Source organism: Ranitomeya imitator, chromosome 2 (assembly GCF_032444005.1).
Source record: "Ranitomeya imitator isolate aRanImi1 chromosome 2, aRanImi1.pri, whole genome shotgun sequence".
In the NCBI taxonomy this organism is placed as follows: domain Eukaryota; kingdom Metazoa; phylum Chordata; class Amphibia; order Anura; family Dendrobatidae; genus Ranitomeya; species Ranitomeya imitator.
The window spans coordinates 163659567-163681404 of NC_091283.1; the positions used below are offsets into that span (position 1 = coordinate 163659567).

The following is a 21838-nucleotide window of genomic DNA, read 5'->3' on the forward strand; positions in this document are numbered from 1 at the left end:
AAGCAGAACCAAGCAATAATAGAATATATACATGTTAACCCACTGGGACATGTATACATTATAAGCAAGCACCAAGGAAATACATTTATCACTAGAAAACAATCTTAGGAGAAGTGAATGTGATGCAATAAAGATGTGCAGAAACAAGCACATGGGCTGACGTCTACATTTTAGGCAAGCAAGTAATGGCAGGAAAGATAATACTATATGTGTAGGCACAGGGGCGAATGCTCTCCATGATTGTCTACATGATAAGCATGCAAGCAATGTGAAAGACACAGAATAAACTATATGCTAGAGTCCAGCAAAAAAAAAACCAAACAAATCAAGTATATTACAAGCGAGTGATATATACGGTATTATAAGTGAGCATATGTGCCATGCAGGTTTTGATGTAATTAGTCATGTAGAGTTCCCATAGGAATACAGTATATGGGACCGCTACCGCTTTCTGTTCCCACACCACTTGCTAAGCTGAACCCACTTTCACCAGTGCATGACACCTAATTACTCGCTTCTCCCATATGATGATTTACCATTGTGTAAGTGCATATGTTATATCAGACTCTCCTGTACATACGATCATAGTGAGGCATCACAAGGGGTTAATTATAAAGCAAACATGCCCAAGCTGCTTTAACCCTATAGGGGGGTCCAACAGACATTGGGGCTTGGAACAAGGGTTTACCCTACAGATCAGGCATTGAAAGGGTCCGTGTACCAACATCTGCCAGGCAGACAGACAGGAGTCTCAGGCTGGGAACCAGCGAGGGTGGTGAGGCTCATTAGTTTCAACAATCTGAGCTGCAAAAAAGATGAATGCCTCATTAATCCCCACTAATGAACACCTCTCCATTAACGAGCACAGACGCAGAGCACAGGGCCGGGGGCCACCATTCATATACCTACCCGTGTTGTGCCTCACAGACATGACTTACCGCACACAAGCAATTAAGGCTTTGGGTTACATTGCAGCAAAACGCAGCTCATTCCACAGACCTCGGAGGAAAAAAGGAATTCTGATGTGAGGCCAGATTCCTCCAAGACCCCCTGAAAGATCTTTCCTTAACAAGGTCATATACTCAAATATGTAATGTATGTACACAGTGACACATCTGTAGTGATCCGGAGTTACCTCCTGTATTATACCCCAGAGCTGCACTCACTATTCTGCTGGTGCAGTCACTGTGTACATACATTACTGATCCTGAGTTACATCCTGTATTATACTCCTTAGGCCTCTTTCACACTTCAGTTATTTGGCGTCAGTCTAAAACCGCCATTTTCCTCAAATAACGGATCCGTCATTTTTTTTTGACGGATCCGTTATTTTCCCATAGACTTGCATTAGTGACGGATTGTGACGGATGGTCGTCCGTTCCATCCGCCATGCGACGGATCCGTCGAAATTTGGCGGACGTTTTCTGAAAATAGACGGACATTGGAACGTTTTTTGTCAACGCCGAAATGGCGGATCGCGACGGATCCGTCGCGTCCGCCATTCCATAGAATGGGCGCCTATGGGCGACGGATCCGCCGCAACCGTTTTTTCAGCGGATCCGTCGCCCCAATCCGTTTTTTCAATTGCGCATGCTCCAAAAAGTAGATACTTCTCCCAGACAACCCCCAAGTAACGGATCCGTCAAAAAAACGGATCCGTTAGAACCGTTTTCGCAACAATTGTGACGGATCTGTCAATCCGTCACTATGTCGGTAGTGACTGACGCCTAAAGACTGAAGTGTGAAAGAGGCCTTAGCTGCACTCACTATTCTGCTAGTGCAGTCACTGTGTACATACATTACTGATCCTGTACTGATCCTGAGTTATATCCTGTATTATACTCCAGAGCTGCACTCACTATTCTGCTGTTGCAGTCACTGTGTACATACACTACTGATCCTGTACTGATCCTGAGTTACATCCTGTATTATACTCCAGAGCTGCACTCACTATTCTGCTGGTGCAGTCACTATGTACATACATTACAGTACTGATCCTGAGTTACATCCTGTATTATACTCCAGAGCTGCACTCACTATTCTGCTGGTGCAGTCCCTGTGTACATACATTACTGATCCTGAGTTACATCCTGTATTACACTCCAGAGCTGCACTCACTATTCTGCTGGTGCAGTCACTGTGTACATACATTTCTGATCCCGAGTTACATCCTGTATTATACTCCAGAGCTGCACTCACTATTCTGCTGGTGCAGTCACTGTGTACATACATTACATTACTGATCCTGAGTTACATCCTGTATTATACCCCAGAGCTGCACTCACTATTCTGCTGGTGCAGTCACTGTGTACATACAATGAATATCTTGTGAACCTGCCTATAATACTATAGGAGCATTAGAAGATGAGCCGCTGATATGAAATGTAAATATGTAATTTACAATATTGATTTGAGTCAATTAAAGAACACTTCAGCCTGTCGGCCGTCCACATTAGCAGATAACAGAGCAATAGATTAAATTAGACTGCAGGAGTTATATCCCTTTAAGAATAACAAATGAGGACGCTATTTTTAAAGGGGGTTTTTACAGCTTAGGTCAGCTGGTTCAGGCAGTGACTCATAGTGAAGATTGCCTCGTGTCTTCCCAGAAGTATCACTGGGGTCATAAATGGCAATCACAAGGGGAATGCAGTAGGGCCGCTGCAGGCACTGCACCCCAACAATGTGACTGCAGATGATAGAGGATGAGGGGTTATTCCACTTCCTTCCAACTTTGGGCTTTCCTAATCCACAGCTTTATAATTTTCATATTGGATACATAGATCTGCTGATCGCAACCGCTCAGGCTCAGTAACTGTGTTTCTCTACAGCTCCCCTAGGGGCACACTGGGGTATTACAGTCTATGAATAAACAAAAAAGGAACTCTAGAAACATTATTGTGCGCACCTATTGTCTTTGTAATCACCTTTTGTCAGTTTTGCATGAAGCATTCCCCCATAACCCACTATAACCAAGTAAAACTCCTGCAGTTTTTTTTTTCTTAACAGCTTAATTAAAAAGACATTGTGAAATGGTTGCTATGGAAACCCCCTCTTTTTGTTTTATTATTCAATATAAGGATCAAAATCTTTTGTAACAAAACTGTTTCTTGCCCCAGGACTGAAAGCGACAGAAAAAAGGAAAAAAAAAAAAAAAAAAAAAAAAAAAAGAACAGGACCGGGATCTCGACAATAAAACACACCACTTTGCCTCGTAAATTATTTACATTTCAGTCTTGTTATTTTGCATATACATTAGACCTCAGGGGGTCTGCGGGAGAGACAGATGTAGGACAAAAAAGATACTGCAATATCAGCCCAAGCACAGGAGGAAATTTTGAGTGGAGGTGTGCAAAAAAAAAAAAAAAAAAAAAAAATTGACAAATTTTGCAAAAAATTTTTTAAACCGATAAACGGTATTGCAATTTATTTAAAAAAAAAAAAAAAACGCATTTGGTTTCTTTGACTTTAAAAAAGAAAATCTTTGAATGATTGGGACTTTAATAAAACTTTGGGGGTTTTGTGACCATATGTGGGGTCCTGGATGGGTGTCACTTTGTACGGACCTGCACCTAGGGACAGGAGATGCAGGTACAACATTATAGGAACTGGCAATGAACTATATATCTACCCAGAGGACCCCTTTAAATGTGTAGTCAGTGAAGTTTCAAAGTAAGGCAGATTTGATGCTTGTAATGCTGATCCTAGCTGCAGACTTCATGACCTGAACTAACAGCACCACCGGGGTCTGCAGAGCCATAATCAGGCCGGGGGTTGGAATCCATAATATCCGTAATACTAGACAGACCACAATCCATGCAACGACCAGTCACGCCGTTCTCAGCACAACGTCCAACTGTAGAGAAATAACATCATACAATAGGAACACATTTCCGGGAATCAGTTAAGCAGGGGCGTGATCCAAGTTGGGCCGAACCAATCTGACCGATAAGCAGGGGGTGTTTCTCATTTGATGAGCTTACCACTCAGCCTTCTCCTGCACCAAATAAGCTGGTAGCCAAAAGGTATAGATTTCTAGCGCCCCCACAAGACTCATCCAACAGAAATAACCCCTCCAATAGCACCGTCCCCCCCTTATAAGAAACTGAGGCAGTTGACAGCTTTTTGAGTTCTCTTTTAATCCTATCTATTCACTTTTGGCCACACCTCCCATGGTGCAGTTTTCAACAAAAAGTTTCATAAACACCATAAATAAGACAATCTGGAAGATACAAAAATATTTATAGAGTGCTGACAGTGTGCGCAGTGCTGTACAGGGTTAGGAAGCAAAGGCGGGTGGGTAGAACTAGAGTCTGCGTGGGGGAGGGCAGCTGACACGTTAGAAAATCTGCAGTCCATGTGACTACACGTCACGGCGTACGCAACAACATCCAATTGGTGGAAAATAGTGTATGTATATATTTATATTATCGTGAATCAGTTAAGCGGGGGCGTGATCCCAGTCAGGCAGAAGCAATCTGACCAAGATGAGCGGGGGTGTTTTTCCTGATTACTAGCTCAGCCTTCCCCAACTAAGCAGACCTAATGTTTGTATGAGGGGACCAGTCGGGGTCTACGAACCCTACCAAGGAGAACTAATGGAGAGCACCGTGACAAAGGTGTGGTGGCACCACCTAGGGTCAACGCAAGTCTTATGGAGCTTGGCACCAAATCCACAGCTGGAAGCCTGGCAGGGTCAGACCACATACATGCAAGATTATGTCCACCATAATCAACTGGTAATGCTTTGGAGCATGTTCAGAGACAATGTTAATCTTTACATAGCTCCATGCTGATGGTTTCCAAACCCTCGCAACAGTGGGGGTGCCGCCACCAGTGCACTCCAAACCCATGGTCCACTCCCAGGGCCCCGTCCAGTGACATGGAGACCATGGTTTGGATTCTCTTGGTGATTTTTTATGTGTTGGCTTCCTGATTGGACAGTCCATGTGTGATGTCATCAGTGACGTCATGAGGATTTACAAGTCCTATATACAGAAATAACATTTGCCTTTAACATTCACCCAAGTCCAAAAAACGGAAAAAAAAAAAAAATCTTCAGGCTGTCACTTTGCAAAATAATTCTCTTTGTACAAGTCATTTACAAGTTCTTAATCCTCCTCCGGTTTGGACCCGGCATGGCCGCCATGAACGATGCCGGATGTGTGCGAACACCAGACGAAGACAAGCAAATCTTGAAGAGGAGTATATAATATATATATATATTTATAGATATTTCTATATGTCAACAATGTGTCTCCGAGGAAGTTTAAACAGAAGGCACAGAGGATGCGCAGCTCCCGCTCACTAACAGACCTGAAACGAGAGGAGAAAGCTTAGCGCAAAACCCAAAACACGCACCGCACGGCATTCTGGGAGATGTAGTTTATTTTTATATAAAAAGATATTGTGTACAACTCCAACAATGCAAGACAGCAGAAAATGAAGCACTAAACATGGGATGGGAAGAGGTCATGTTTTACAGCTTTGGTTGTAACTAGAGTAAGACATGAGGTCACGGCAGCCTGAGAGAGAACAGCACAGGAATGTATGACAGTGTAGCGTAAGGGGCCATGCAACCCGAGCACATGCAGCCCAGGAGCTAGGTGTACAATTCTAAACGCAGCTTCGGATGTGAATGGAGTAGAAGACATGTCAGTCCTAGTGCTCTAAATGCAGCTTCGGATGTGTATAGAATATAAGGTATGCCAGGGTCTTAGGGATCTAAATGCAGCTTCGGATGTGTATAGAATATAAGGCATGTCGGAGTCTTAGGGATCTAAATGCAGCTTCAGATGTGTATAGAATATAAGGCATGTCGGAGTCTTAGGGATCTAAATGCAGCTTCAGATGTGTATAGAATATAAGGCATGTCGGAGTCTTAGGGATCTAAATGCAGCTTCGGATGTGTATAGAGTATAAGGCATGCTGGGTCTTAGGGATCTAAATGCAGCTTCGGATGTGTATAGAGTATAAGGCATGTCGGGGTCTTCGGGATCTAAATGCAGCTTCGGATGTGTATAGAATATAAGGCATGTCGGAGTCTTAGGGATCTAAATGCAGCTTCGGATGTGAATGGAGTAGAAGACATGTCAGTCCTAGTGCTCTAAATGCAGCTTCGGATGTGTATAGAATATTAGGTATGCCAGGGTCTTAGGGATCTAAATGCAGCTTCGGATGTGTATAGAGTATAAGGCATGTCGGGGTCTTGGGGATCTAAATGCAGCTTCGGATGTGTATAGAATATAAGGCATGTCGGGGTCTTAGGGATCTAAATACAGCTTCGGATGTGTATAGAGTATAAGGTATGCCGGGGTCTTAGGGATCTAAATACAGCTTCGGATGTGTATAGAATATAAGGCATGTCAGGGTCTTAGTGATCTAAATGCAGCTTCGGATGTGAATAGAGTATAACCTACAATGCAAATTATAAACAAGTAGTAGAATACTACGTGCAGCTTTGGATGTGTGTGGAGTAGAAATTCATCTAATATAATCATTACTTCATATATCAATAAAAATCGTCCCAACAGCGTACACTTACTTTCTGGTCGGGTAGCATGGGACCACTCTGAAGAGGGTTATTTTGCAGAGGAGTTAAGTGTCCGTTAAGGAGCCCAGAGGGCCGGTCATGTTCGCAGAAGATGGTGCCATTGACATAGTGGAACCTGTCTCCTGGTACCAGTCTGTTCCTACACGTGGCACATGTGAAGCACTTATGGAAAAAAAAGAGGCAAAAGATAAGTGGCAGCCATCACTTACAGAAATTAAGGCTTCTCTTAAAGGGGAAGTAAATCTTAATTCCACTTCAGAACCACCAAAGTAGGCTTCATTCCCTAATAATAATAATAATAATAATAATAATAATAATAATAAATCATCATCATAAATAAAAAAAAAATCTAAATTCTTCCGTTTTAAGAATTCCCGAGTGTCTTACCTTCAGGTGATACACGCTGCTCTGTGCCCTCATCACCATCTCGCTGGCTGGGATGGACTGTCCGCACGCGCTGCACGCCCCACTGCTCCCAAATAACCTGCCATAGAGAAACAAGCGTCATTACATAGAAATGACTCCACACACAAGAACGTTAACTGGATGTGACAATCAAACTGCATTGATCATCGTATCCATCACTGTCTGGCAGCCATGTTAATTTATTGCACCGAGGTAGAAGCAATCACAGAATGTGATTTAAAAGGTCATTAAAACAGACACTAATGTTACAAGGGCAGCGGCCATTACTGGACTCGGACTCCACCCGTCATGTTGTACATGATCTATTTACACATCAGGTATATAGTATATACCCATATAGTGTCCGATTAGGATGTTCAGATATGATAAAGAGGAGCCCAGATATACCCCAGAGTGCAACACATACTATAGGGGTAGCCACCAAATATCCAGATGCATGACACGGGGGGGGGGGGGGGGGGGTTCATATGTAGGGGGGTCTACACACTGCAATACTGCAGGCCAGATACACCCAGGGTACCCAGAAACTCTACAGCGGCCTCCAGATACACCGTACAGTGCACACATCCGACATACCAAGTCACATACCCAGACAGCCCCCGAGGGGCCCACCCAGACAGACAGAGCCCGAGGGGGGCCACCCAGACAGACAGACCTCGAGGGGGGCCACCCAGACAGACAGCCCTCGAGGGGGCCCACCCAGACAGACAGCCCTCGAGGGGGGCCACCCAGACAGACAGCCCTCGAGGGGGGCCACCCAGACAGACAGCCCTCGAGGGGGGCCACCCAGACAGACAGCCCTCGAGGGGGGCCACCCAGACAGACAGCCCTCGAGGGGGGCCACCCAGACAGACAGCCCTCGAGGGGGGCCACCCAGACAGACAGCCCTCGAGGGGGGCCACCCAGACAGACAGCCCTCGAGGGGGGCCACCCAGACAGACAGACCCAGGGGGGGCCACCCAGACAGATGCCGAGGGGGATACCCAGACAGATGCCGAGGGGGATACCCAGACAGATCCCGAGGGGGATACCCAGACAGATCCCGAGGGGGATACCCAGACAGATCCCGAGGGGGATACCCAGACAGATCCCGAGGGGGATACCCAGACAGATCCCGAGGGGGATACCCAGACAGATCCCGAGGGGGATACCCAGACAGACATGGATAGAATAAAACGTGAGCACAGCTAAACGTATGCATAGGTAGGTTCCCACACCATATAACAAATGTAAAAGAACCTGGCGCTCAACTTAAATGCGTGTAACTTTATATTTTATTGTGTAGCACCAATAAAACGTTTTGGTCTAATCGACCATCTTCAGTTACGTACTGAGAGGGTAAGTACGTGAAGTTTGGTCACAGCGCAGAATAAATCTGGTGAGAGTCACTTAGAAGATAATGTAGAAGATAATGTCGCGCTCCCGCTAGTGAAATGGGCTGGGAGCGGAGTCCGGAGCATGACGTCGTGTCCACTGCTTGTCAGAATGGGTGCCAGAGTGGACACCGCGTCATGCTCCGGACTCCGCTTCCAGCCAATTTCACTAGCGGGAGCGCGACATTATCTTCTACATTATCTTCTAAGTGACTCTCACCAGATTTATTCTGCGCTGTGACCAAACTTCACGTACTTACCCTCTCAGTACGTAACTGAAGATGGTCGATTAGACCAAAACGTTTTATTGGTGCTACACAATAAAATATAAAGTTACACGCATTTAAGTTGAGCGCCAGGTTCTTTTACACCCAGACAGACCCCAAAGAGACCACCCAGACAGACAGATCCCGAGGGGGACACCCAGACCCTCTATACCCAGGTGAGAGGCATGCAGATACACCTGAGGGGCCACCCACAGGCTTTACACACCAAGATGGACTCCTGGGTGCCATGCCTAAATATACATTAGCATTCGACCATCACATCCATGCGGATGCCGTGGGCCCTCTGACAATAATACAGACTCTTCCTCTGCGTCTATGGGAGGTTTGGTTTTATTTCCCTAAGAAGCCGTTTATGCAAAATTCAGTTTTGTTTTTCCGTCCTGTTTCGCCACTTCATCCCAGTAACCGGCGGGTCACAGGAACACATTTTATTGTGCAAACAGCGTACTGTGTCCAGGCGAGCGTCACGTTAATGTGTCTATCCTGTAGTACAGGCGTTTTTGAAGTCAGAAAACGTCATTTTAATGATACAGTAAAAAAGTCTGTCCTACTGCCTCGGCTGTGAGCAAGGTCTGAGGACAGAATGCTGCACAGACATTTCTGCTGCATCAGTAAAATCACTTTTTTGCCTGCGCTGTGGCGTCTCTATACTATATCAAGTGTATTCTACCACTGAGCACGATGCCAGCCCTCACCGCCGCGTGCCCACCTACACTGCCAAGTGCCCACCTACACTGCCATGTGCCCACCCTCAGTGCAGAGTGCCCACCATGCTATCGTCCCTCTAATATTTCGATCCCGTGAGCCAAGGATGCACTATGGCCATGGGAAAACTATGTGAGAGCAGCACTACAAGTCTCAGATCACCTTTCACATCTTTTCCATAACTCAAAAAGCTGCAGTTAGGCACAATGCCAAGCCCTGGCCATGTGGAGGCTGCCAGCTGAGCCTTGTAGTACCCACATGGTATAACGTGGATGACCGGTGTTCCCTTCCTTATTGACAGCCGGTGCGGAGGGGATGTGGCGCTCAGATTAGATGAGCGTGATCGATTAATCCTGCCTGATTGTAGCGTAATCTCACACTCCCGCTGCCCTGCAGCAGAAACACAAATTAATTGCCAAGACCTTCAGACTATGAAAAGTGCGTCCCGGGAGGCCCATAAATGTCCGATCTGTGAGGAAGAGGCAACATCAGATACTGCGCACACCATCATTATACGTTACCCACATAGGGACAGAGAGCATCACAAACGCCCGGTAATTACATCTATACCTTCTAAATATAGGTCAGGTCTCCTTTAAATTATAAGGGAACCCCAACCCCAAGAACAGTCTTGTGGTCTGCACCAGGCTGGACAGCCGTGAAATTAAGCAAAGTGTTGAACTTAGTAAATTTATGACATTACATCACTCCGCTATTTCCCGTAGTCCCATTGACCACCAATGGAGCAGAGGCCGAGCAGGGGCACCTCCGCCTCATTCACAATACGGTGGATCGCTGTGGAAAGGAAGGGGGGGGGGGGGTCAGCAATAAGACCCCCGAATTTGGGAGCATTGCATTAATCACTATGCCAATATGAAGGACATCACTGACAACGAATATGCTGCAGCTCTAACTGGTGCGATCACCCAGCTTTCCGTAGCACCGGTGGCATTTTATATCTGGATTTGCATGCAGAGAATCGCCAGCGTGGTACCGTAGCAGTGACGTGGATGACACTGTACCATAGTCAGGGGCGGAGGACACATCATTGGCTATAACTAGTTACAGATAATAAGTCGGAGTGACTGCCCCCCTTGCAAGCAGTGATAGTAGATACCAACTTTATAAATATACACCTCAGACAAAGCCAATTGGGCGAAACTGCAGCTAGGATACTATGCTTATTACCTGTGAATAAAATAAAAAAAAGTGTGTAATGAGTGGTGCCTCCTTTTAGATTTAAGAAATACATATTATACACACATACACACAAGAATGTCTTGTTATATTTGTCCATTCATCCTTCCTTCAAGAACATGAAGTTTGCCAGTTCTGCATGCCGATAACCAGCCCCACACCATGATGCTCCCACCTGTAAACTGGACATTGGGATGTATGCAGTGCCTTTTGGCCTCCAAACATGGTGTGTATTTTGGCATCCAAACCGTTCAATTTTGGTCTCATCTGACCAGACTGTACCCCCCAGTATGTCACAGACTTGTCTCAATGTTGAGCAAACTTTAACTGCACCTGAACCTGCTGTTTGTTCAGCAAAGGAGTCTTGCGTGGTGAGTGTGGATGCATGTCATGGAGGTTGAGTGCATTACTTGTAGTTTTCTTTGAAACAATTGTACCTGCTGATTCCAGGTTTTTCTGTGGCTCTCCACAGGTGGTCTTTGGCTGTTTAACAACTCTTCCTATACTTTTTCTCACTCCTCTGTCTGAAATCTTGTGGGGAGCATCTGGTCATGGCCAGTTTATGGTGAACTTATGTTCTTTCCAGTTCCGGATTATGGCCTCAACAGTGCTCACCGGGCCCTTCAAGAAGTTGTCCACTACTTTATCAATGATGACCTATCCTATCCTTCGGATAGGACATCAATATCTGATTGATCGGAGTCTGACACCAAGCACCCCCTGCCGATCAACGGTTCTTGGTGTCTGCAGCCGCCGACAAGAAATGCTCAACTGAAGAGCTGCTCAATCTTCTGACAGTCAGAAGATAGAGCAGCTCTGCAATGGAGCATTTCCCCTGCCACCACCAGCACATTGGCGGGGGGTGTCGGGTGTCAGACCTCGACTAATCAGACTTTGATGACCTATCCTAAGGTTAGTGGTTTAGAGATTCTTCTGTAACCAATGCCATCAGTATGTTTTGCATCAATAAGGTTGCTAGGGTCTTGAGACAGCTCACTGGTTTTACACATCATGAGAGGTTTCCTGTGTGGCACCTTGGTAATGAGACCTTTCTATAGGCCATCAGTTGGACCAGCTGATATTATTTCTCACTAAGTGGCAGGATTGCTTTCTAATTACTGGCAGATCTCCGCTTGTGTCAGGACTTACCCGGGCTGTTTGCACCTCTTTCTTCATGTGTTCAATACTTTCTCCATGTATCATTTCTCATTGTTACGCAACTTAATTTATGGTTATAGTATGATTTATTTGCTCGTATGGACTGGATCTGGACATCTGGTGAGAATTTCATGTCAATAGCAGCTTTGGATATATATTTACTTGGAAAATTGGTGACATGTTCAACACTTATTTCAACCGCTGTGTATACATGAACACATGCATATGTATAGTATATATATATATATATATATATATATATATATATATATATAATACTGTGTTTATTTTTTTCTTATCACACATACATACTGGAAATTTTATAAAACAGAAAATGGCTCCAAATTTCAACCCTATAGGACCCCCCCCATCCTCTAGGCAGAATAGATGGCAGCAAACAGAAGAATGAAATGTCCACACACTCTTCAGCATTTCTGTAAGGAGGGGGGTGGTCTTCTATTAAATGAGTTTCTCTCTTTATTAAATGTTTTCCCTCCGTCTCCTTGAAGATCTCGTCTGAATCGGCCGTGTAATTGATGTGAGTTTGCCTTTAATATCCTGTTCTCTGGCTCTTTGACACAGTCCTAGTGCAGCCGCCAAAGTGCCGTCCAATCTAATAAAAGGCCTCGCGTAATGAATTTTCGATCTTAATTTAAACAGTAATTTAAGCGGCCGAGGGAGAGGAGGGGCGGGTGGGGGTGGACGTGGAGGCGAAGAGCGGGAGGATGAGCTGGGGACAGCGCTGGTCGGGGGATACAATCCTCATGCAGATCAGGGGCCTTCACCTCGTACTGTGAATAAAGTTTATTGAAATGAACACTTCATTAGCTTTTCCCTAGCAACAGGTCACCGTGTGGATGGAGGCCTGGTGGTCACCGGCTGAGATTTTCTCTCAGGGAGGGAATTCATGACGGATCGCTGTCAAACTTTATTTCAAGAGTGGAGAATCCCTTGAAGCCTATGTGGGAGCCATTGGTGAACGACTTTGGAATATGTCCTTTGCTCCACAGCTATAGAAACAGGAGCATGGCATGGGTGTGAACTCTGAAACTGCTCGCCCACCAGTATTACTTACTGTCAACGTATATTCGCAAAGTCCCTTTAATTTAAAGGCGATGTGCATACAAACTCATCCAACCGATAACCAGAAACATCAACAACCCCTTTAAGCAGCCATATTAAAATCTAACCCCTTGTATACCTCACCCTATTTAGGGACAAGGTTCAGGATTATGAACGTAGGATGCCGCATGGGGGAGGAAGAGGAGTGAAATTATTGGCAGAGAAAGTGTTAATGCCTTCGGCTTTGGGGGTGGGCAGGGCTGATAAGTTTGGAGCTTTCTGAGCCCTCCCGGTGAGGAACGGAATTGAACTTAATAGAAAATAACAGGGGCTTAATTGATGCCATATGTTTCAATATTGCCAACAGGGAACTTCACCTGCCAAGTGGGAGCCGGGGAAGGAAGGGGGGAGCTACTCAGGGGTCACAGGGCCGGTATGAGAATTAATATCCAAGGACCCTTTGTGTTGATGCGACCAAGGGGCGTGGGGGAAGCTGCATCGGCGGCTTATAGCAGGGTCTGGGACTTGCAACAGTTGCACAACACAAGCAGAGTATATGAAACGTATTGCCCCCCCTGCTGAGAAGCAGACCCACAACTAGTCTAAAGGGACCCTCCTAAATCCCCGGACATGAATACAGGAATATTACAGCAGGGAATGACAACTTAGGGACGCTGGGTGACGCCCCCTATGGGAGCAGGGATGGCCGCCATATTGGTCTCAGCCTTCCCAGAATTACAAGTGTCTCAACTTTTAACCCTGAAGCAGATCAATGAAGGATTAAATAACTTTAGGAAGGGGTGTACAAATTTTAAGGTTCCCATCTGTTTTGCTCAATATTTTGCTACAAGTGTGGACAGCACAGAATCCCTGCCCGCATTCCTCCACCACATTTTACTCCAAATTCCCGGGAATATTAGACCTGGTTTCTATTCTGTGCCGTCATGATCACTCCGCTTCCTCATTATGAGCAAAGACCCAGCTTTTAGTTTCCTGAAAGGTCGGTTACCCAAGCGATACACTTCCCTGACTACTGTGTAACTGCATAATCAACCACTGAGTGGTCGGGAAAGTGAGACAATGGCAGCCATATTGGATAAAACCCAACTTTGTAAGCCACCTGACTGGGGTCTGATATATATTCATCCCTGACTGCCCGTCCTTGTAGGAGATGCATCGTCTGCCATATTGGCTCCAATGTAGTAATCCATAACAGGGCAGCACTAATGAAAATCATGCACTTTACAACAGTTGTAGAACTACTAGTCCCAGCAGCTCGGTTTGATTGATGGATGCTGCACTCACCGAATGTAGTCGTTCCGGCACAGGATCATGCCGCTCTTTGTGTAACACGAGGTGCCAATCTCGCCCAGCTGAGCCTGGCAGCAGGAGCACTTGAGGCAGCGGGTGTGCCAGTACCGCTCCATGGAGTACAGGAGGAAGCGGTCTGCGATCTTTCCCCCGCAGCCTGCGCAGGCTTTAGGGGGGGAGCCGTTGCTGCTGACCGCCGTGGTGGTTGCTTCGGACGTCCGGTTGTTCACCATCCCTGGTCCTGTAAGGCAAACAGTGGAGACGGAGGGTGAAGACGTGTGTGAGTGGCGCTGGCGCGTGGCAGCTGCAGAGACCTAAGTGATTGAAAGAAGCACTTTGCTCAAGCACCAGAAAATAGCTTATTACACAGCCGTCCCCCGAGAGCGCGGCTAATCACCCCGCAACTCCTACTGCCGGGAGCCCGCACCCTTTCACTGCCAGCAGACATCACCGCACAGTGAGGCCTCCCAATCACTGTGTCACCTCTGTATAAGGCTATACAGCACAGCAGAGCACCGCGTCACGTACTCCAGAGCGCGGGGCCCAATGCCGCATTGAATTAGGCGCTGTTATAATACTAATGTGCCTGCCAGGAGGAGCAGCGCATCTATCCAATGTGCGGGCAGCTGTCTGTACTGTGTTACACAGCAAAGAAGTGGGTCGTTCAATTAAAGGGACAGTATAGTGACAAATTGGCGGCATCACCTAAAAAGCCGCGATTAATTGTAACCTTCGTGGTATCAGAAACCTATTAACACTTTCAAACTGCGAAATATTGGTAACTGGGGCCCAAGACCAAACTTTGCTGCACTCGCGAACGGCAAGTGTCTGGAAAAGCTGGGTATGGAAAGAGAAGACATATAGGTTGCTTTACGCCAGAAAAGCGGAACTGAGGGACCATTATTCCTGAACATATGTTGTGCCAGAAAAGGAGGCGCACTGACATTTGAGGATGGATTTCCCATTAATGGGGTTCCATCTGCCAAAAAGTGAGTAAAGATGGTTAATAAGAGGCCTGCAATTCACCAAACAACCACAAGGTGTCGCCACCCGTCAGGGATCCATTACACGTGATTTAGGTGTAGGGGCCTAGGTGGTAACATTTAAAGTGGCATATCCCATTATTTTATCCTTTTGTGGAGCCCCAATAATTAAAGAAACACAAATTTGAAGAGCTAATGAAGCAATGCGGATGGATTTATTTAGGGAGGAGTTCCCCTTTAAATGCCAGGCGCTAATTTCTTTTCAGAATGCAGGCATACCTGGCACCGGCCGGAGCAGCTAAGGCCGCCACGTAACAAGTCTCATTTCTCCCGATTACAGTATGTTATCAAATCCGGTGCCAATTACCCTGCAAATCTCGGCTTCTCTGCCCCAGGGGACACTGGAGAAACCCCTAAAACAGGAAGATTAAGGGAGATTTACAAGGGAGGGCGAGGGGCCAATTAACCAGCGGCAAACGTGTTACCCACCAACATAATCTGGGGGAGGAGGGGAGCCATGAGACCCAAACGCCCCGACCCACGACAAAGAATTTACACCAATCATGCTTTAACCCCTTCAAATCTGTACCACCAAAAAGATGCCTCTGGGGCTGGCCGCATGGGAGGTGTTAGGGGGGTCTGCGGCCAAAAACTCGTGACGTGCAGAAGTGGGAATCATGGGTAATGTGAATAGATTGCAAGCTCAGGGGCGCCCTCCGACAACCTTCATACCTGCCGAGCCAGGAGGACTCTCGCTACAGGTCTGCACTAAAGGCTGCTCCACCTGTATAGGGCCATTCGGGGGACCCTCGGTGATAAATACACCCCTGGAGACGCATCTGACCCTCTCCCATGTTACAATGGGTCCCAGATGGAAAGTTCTGACACTTTATAAAGTACTTTGTGCATTGGAAAGATCTCTGCTTGCTGTCAGTGGATGGAAACTAGCAGGATGAGCGGAGAAGGAGAAAGCTGTGGGGCCTTCAGGGGTTAAACACTTTGGGATTCAGCACAATCCCCCCATTATCTCCACAGCTCTGAAAAGAATCTAAAGGCTGAAACAGTCGCAGCTGCGGAAGAAATCCAAGTAGGACGTGGCAGCGGCGGGTACCGGAGTGCCAGCTTTGGGGTAGAGCTTCCTCTACTGACCACCAGACCCAAGAAGCTCTAATATTGGGGATTCCCCTGCCACATGCAGCCATCAGAGCATGCTGGGAGTTGTAGTTCTCCGCTTTCCATAATGCAGTTGGGAAACAACAAAACCGAATCTCATGTCAAACAGGCAGCAGAGCAGAGCTCGGCATCTGCGGTCATTACATGTGAGGTTTTACATGGGACTGCAGGTGAACACTCACAAAGTGAAACCTGCTCCACCTGTGCATATTACGGTGCAGCCTGTAATATATCAGGATAGGGTTATTATAGCACAGTCCATCTTTACTCCATGTGGGGTAGTAGGACACCATGGTATATTACATTACGGCATATTATATTACAGCACAGCTCCTTTAGGGCCTGGCATACGGCGATGCACCACAGCGGGTCACACTGCACTCCGAGATTACAGCACACTATTCCTGCATATAACAGCGCAGGCGGTGCAGATTATAGTTATACCGTACATTACATTATAACAGTAGTCACTTTATAATTGTGATTCTATGGTGTCGGCTATGATCGTACCGTACCCGTGTACTACAGTACATCAGTGCACACCTCTGTGATCGCACCCAAAGAGTGGTCATAAATGGCTGCACATCCAGTTGGAAGAATGTCCCAAGTGGGGTACCACAGGGTTCTGTCCTGGGCCCTGTATTGTTCAACATCTTTATCAATAATTTAGATGAAAGAATTGAGGGTACACTGATTAAATTTGCTGATGACACAAAGCTAGGAGGGATAGCCAATACTACAGAAGAGAGAGAGGATTCAAAAAGATATAAATAAACTGGAGCAGTGAGCAGCAACTAACAGAATAAAATGCAAAGTACTACAGCTGGGCAATAAAAATGAAAAAAAGCATATACAGAATGGGAGGATTAGGGCTAAGCAACAGCACATGTGAAAATGACTTGGGTATACTAATAGATCACAGACTGAACAGGAGTCAACAGTGTGATGCAGCAGCAAAAAAAGGCAAATGCAATTCTGGGATGTATTAACAGAAGCAAACAGTCTAGATCATGCGAAGTCATTATTGCCCTCTACTCCTCTTTGGTCAGACCTCATCTGGAATACTGTGTCCAGTTTTGGGTACCACATTTTTAAAAAGCCATCAACAAACTGGAGCAAGTTCAGAGAAGAGCGACCAGAATGGTGACCGGTCTGCAAACCATGTCCTATGAGGAACGGCTACAGGATTTGGGAATGTTTAGCTTGAAGAAAAGAAGACTGAGAGGAGACTTAATAGCTGTCTACAAATATCTCAAGGGCTGTCACATTGTAGAAGGATCAGCTTTATTCTCATTTGCACAAGGAAAGACTAGAAGCAATGGGATGAAACTAAATGGGAGGAGACACAGATTAGATATTAGAAAAAACTTTTTGACAGTTAGGGTGATCAATGAGTGGAAGAGGCTGCCACGAGAGGTGGCGAGTTCTCCTTCAATGGAAGTCTACAAACAGAGGCTGGACAGATAGCTGTCTCAGATGGTATAGTGAATCCTGCATTGAGCAGGGGTTGGACCAGACGACCCAGGAGGTTCCTTCCAACTCTACCATTCTATATTACAGCAGGTGCTATTACAGCACCAGCTACTACAGTACAGACTATATATGCGTAATCATAAAGCACCAATATATCCTGTAGCTGAGGGTATATATCCCTCCCTGAACACCCCATGGGTGTCCGGTCAAAAGAACAACATTGCATAGAACCAAGAAAGAAAGGAGTATAAATGTCCCAAACACCATATTTAAAAAACCAGTTGCAAACTTTATTACATAAACTAAATAATAAACGTATCCATAACAGTTATGTGTATATATGCATATCAACCCCTGTTGATAAAGCTATACCGCGAAACGCGCGTCCGGGGCCGCCGGGTGAAGTGTGGGTTGCTCCCCTCTGTATCTATTATGGGTAAGTGCGCCATTATACTGGCTTAACAGTGGTTTTTGGACCCTTTATTTCACATGGGGATAATATGATGTATCATTTGTTATAGGGCCCTACATGCCGCCATTTTGCGTTTATGCACTTGTTGTTTACCCCAGGGATGAATTCTGCGACTCAACTGTAACCTGGTGCACCGTTAGGTTTTCTCTTTGATACCTCTGTGCTGGTATATATATATATTGCTTACTGCAAATATACACATAACTGTTATGGATACATTTATTATTATTTAGTTTATGTAATAAAGTTTGCAACTGGTTTTTAAATATGGTGTTTGGGACATTTACAGTACAGACTAGTACATTATATGTCATATTACAGTACAATAGTGATGTTATATCAGACATTACCTTACAACACACACACCTTTATTCTAGTGATCTACACATAATACATATCACACTGCTCAAGATTTATACCACAGTGCATTTTATACGTCCAACATCACAGCCCAGCATATTACAGCCCAGCATATTATTACAGCCCCGTATATTACAAATTATTACAGCCCAGTGTATATTACAAATTATTACAGCCCAGTGTATATTAGTCCTGTATAGATTACAGCCCAGTGTATATTATTACAGCCCCTCCCGTATATTAGATTACTATAGATTATCACAGCCCCATATATTACAGATTATTATAGCCCAGTATAGATTATTACAGCTCTGTATATTACAAGTTATTACAGCCCAGTGTATATTATTACTGCCCCCAGTATATTACAGATTACTATAGCCTAGTATAGATTATTACAGCCCTGTATATTACAGATTACAGCCAGTATACTGTAGATTATTACGACCCAGTATATATTTAAGCCCCTCCATATTTTAGATTACTATAGTATAGATTATTACAGCCCAGTATACTGTAGATTATTACAGCCTTGTATATATTATTACTGCCCCCCATATATTAGATTATTATAGCCCAGTATAGATTATTACAGCCCTGTATATTACAAATTATTACAGCCCAGTGCATATTATTACAGCCCCCCATATATTACAGATTATTATAGCCCAGTGTATATTACAGCCCTGTATAGATTATTATGGCACAGTGCATATTATTACAGCGCCCCCTCCCCGTATATTAGATTACTATAGCCTAGTATAGATTATTACAGCCCAGTGTAGAGGATTACAGCCCAGTATATTACAGCCCAGTGTATATTACAGCCCTATATAGATTATTATGGCCCAGTGAATATTATTACAGCCGCCAATATATTAGATTACTATAGCCTAGTATAGATTATTACGGCCCAGTATATTACAGATTATAACAGCCCAGTGTATATTACAGCCTCACGTATGTTACAGATTATTATAGCCCAGTATAGATTATTACAGCCCTGTGTATTACAGATTATTATAGCCCAGTATAGATTATTACAGCCCTGTATATTACAAATTATTACAGCCCAGTGTATTATTACAGCCCTAGATATATATTAATTATAGCCCTGTATATTACAGCCCTGTGTATATTATTACTGCCCCCCGTATATTACAGATTACTATAGCCTAGTATAGATTATTACATCCCTGTATATTAGATTACAGCCAAGTATATTACAGACCTGTATAGATTATTACAGCCCCGTATATTACAGATTATTACAGCCCAGTGTATATTACAGCCCTGTATAGATTATTACGGCCCCTTGTATATTATTACAGCCCCTCCCCCTGTTTATTACAGATTACTATAGTCTAGTATAGATTATTCCAGCCCTGTATATTACAGCCCAGTATACTGTAGATTATTACGGCCCAGTATATATTACAGCCCCTCCCCCGTTTATTACAGATTACTATAGCCTAGTATAGATTATTACAGCCCAGTGCGTGTATGCATACATTATATATATATATATATATATATATATATCGGGTGTGGGTGTGTGCAGCCCATGTATCACTGTAACAGACCACGGTATGAGCCATTATATTACACTGCCCTGTAATACAGTATAATACGACAGTTATTACACTTCTGGCTACAGATGTGAACTGCAGAGAAGAGCCCGGAGCGGACAAAGTCTTCTCACACGTGCCAACTACAGCCCCCACTGTGCACGTCGGGCACATACCGGCATCCCCGGTGCCACCCACCTGTCCGCTGCTCAGTACAGATCCACTAGGTCCCGGGGCGCACAGATCTCCTGTCCTGTATCATACAGATCCCAGAGCCGAGCATCCACTGCCTGCAGCTGTCCGCGGCCCCCGCTTATATAACCGCGCATGTGACGTCACTCGGGGCCTCCTACCGGCACCAATCAACCGGCAGGGGTGTGCCAGCTGTCAGCAAGACAAATGTGGATAACTCACTGCTGCCACCCGGAGGCCAAGTCGTGGCCTGCACCCTGACCCCACTGAGGAATCCTATCCCCAGAGGAGCAAAGTGGATGCCAGTATGCTGGGAGTTGTAGTCCTACACCAATAGTGAGTCTTCCTATGCAGCCCCAATCAGAACATGCTGGTTTCCACTACCACCATTTCACCCACATACAACGACGATACGATACACTTTATTGATCCCGTGGGAAATTATGATAACACAGCAGCACAACTTACATCATAAAAATCATAAAATGAATTACTTAATTGATGCAAATGATCTCTGAAGCTGCAATATTTTAGTTGGATAAAAAATATTTTTATTGAAAAATTTAAAATAAGCTTCAAACTGATCTTGTAGATTGTGAGCCTTCGCGGGCAGGGTCCTCATTCCTCCTGTACCAGTTATGACTTGTATTGTTTAAGATTATTGTACTTGTTTTTATTATGTATACCCCTCCTCACATGTAAAGCGCCATGGAATAAATGGCGCTATAACAATAAATAATAATAATAAATAATAATTGGTTGTTCTGGTAAAATAAAAGCTGAGCTGCGATTGATGGCTGTGGTAAAATAAAAGCTGCATAGTGATTGGTTGTTCTGGTAAAATAAAAGGAGACTGGTTGCTACAAAAAAAAAAAGCTGAGCTGTGATTGTTGTGATAGAATAAAACCTGCGTTGTGATTGATTGCTCTGGTAAAATAAAGCTTCACTCTGATTGGTTGCTGTGTAAAATGAAAACTGGGCTGATTGGTTGCGGTAGGGAAATGAAAACTGATCTGTGATTGGTTGCGGTAGGAAAATGAAAGCTGAGCTGTGATTGGTTGCTATGATAAAATGACAGCAGCGCCAGACTGGTTGCTATGGACAATACCAGCCATTATTATTCTGCCTGATTTCATAAAATGGGGGGTGGCTTTTTATCAGACATGGCGGTCACTGTGATAATAGCAGAGGGCGGTCAGCAGCCTTTGATCCGCCATGTTTGCTCCCTCTGAGACATTTATACAATGGTCATTATTATTTCATAGTGACAGTCACATGACCACTGTCCCCATTGTGTTCCCTGGAGCGGAGTCCGGAGACGTGGCCATAAATCGAGCCTGGCACCAGCTCCATTGTGCAGATAATAAGATCGTGTCACACAATGCACAAGGCAATATTGACTCACCAACAATACAATGTGACACGTAATCATGGCCGCCCGGCTCACAATGGTCGTTGTCCTCCACCAAGTTTGTATCCAAATCATTTTACCTCATGAAAACCACCAACAGCAGTGCAGGCGGCTGGGTGACCAACAAGGCAACA

The 21838-nt window shown here is 45.0% G+C and overlaps 1 protein-coding gene across 1 annotated transcript; it reads right to left on the minus strand.

The window, feature by feature from the left end:
- Positions 1-4114: 4114 nt before the first annotated feature.
- On the minus strand, positions 4115-20397 carry LOC138662295 (LIM domain transcription factor LMO4-A). The gene is made up of 5 exons (XM_069747746.1): positions 20300-20397; positions 14067-14313; positions 6941-7037; positions 6545-6715; positions 4115-5316 (listed from the first exon to the last, which is right to left on the minus strand). The coding sequence occupies exons 2-5, from the start codon at positions 14303-14305 to the stop codon at positions 5308-5310; spliced, it is 516 nt and encodes a 171-aa protein (XP_069603847.1). The 5' UTR covers positions 14306-14313; positions 20300-20397; the 3' UTR covers positions 4115-5307.
- Between the last annotated feature and the right edge of the window lie 1441 nt (positions 20398-21838).

Excerpts from the sequence above, each read along its gene's own strand:
- LOC138662295 (XM_069747746.1), bottom strand. The coding sequence starts at position 14,305 with ATGGTGAACAACCGGACGTCCGAAGCAACCACCACGGCGGTCAGCAGC. Across the intron at positions 7,038-14,066 it reads TGCCGGAACGACTACATTCG|GTTATTTGGGAGCAGTGGGG; the intron begins GTGAGTGCAGCA and ends TCTCTATGGCAG. Across the intron at positions 6,716-6,940 it reads GCAGCGTGTATCACCTGAAG|TGCTTCACATGTGCCACGTG; the intron begins GTAAGACACTCG and ends TTTTTCCATAAG.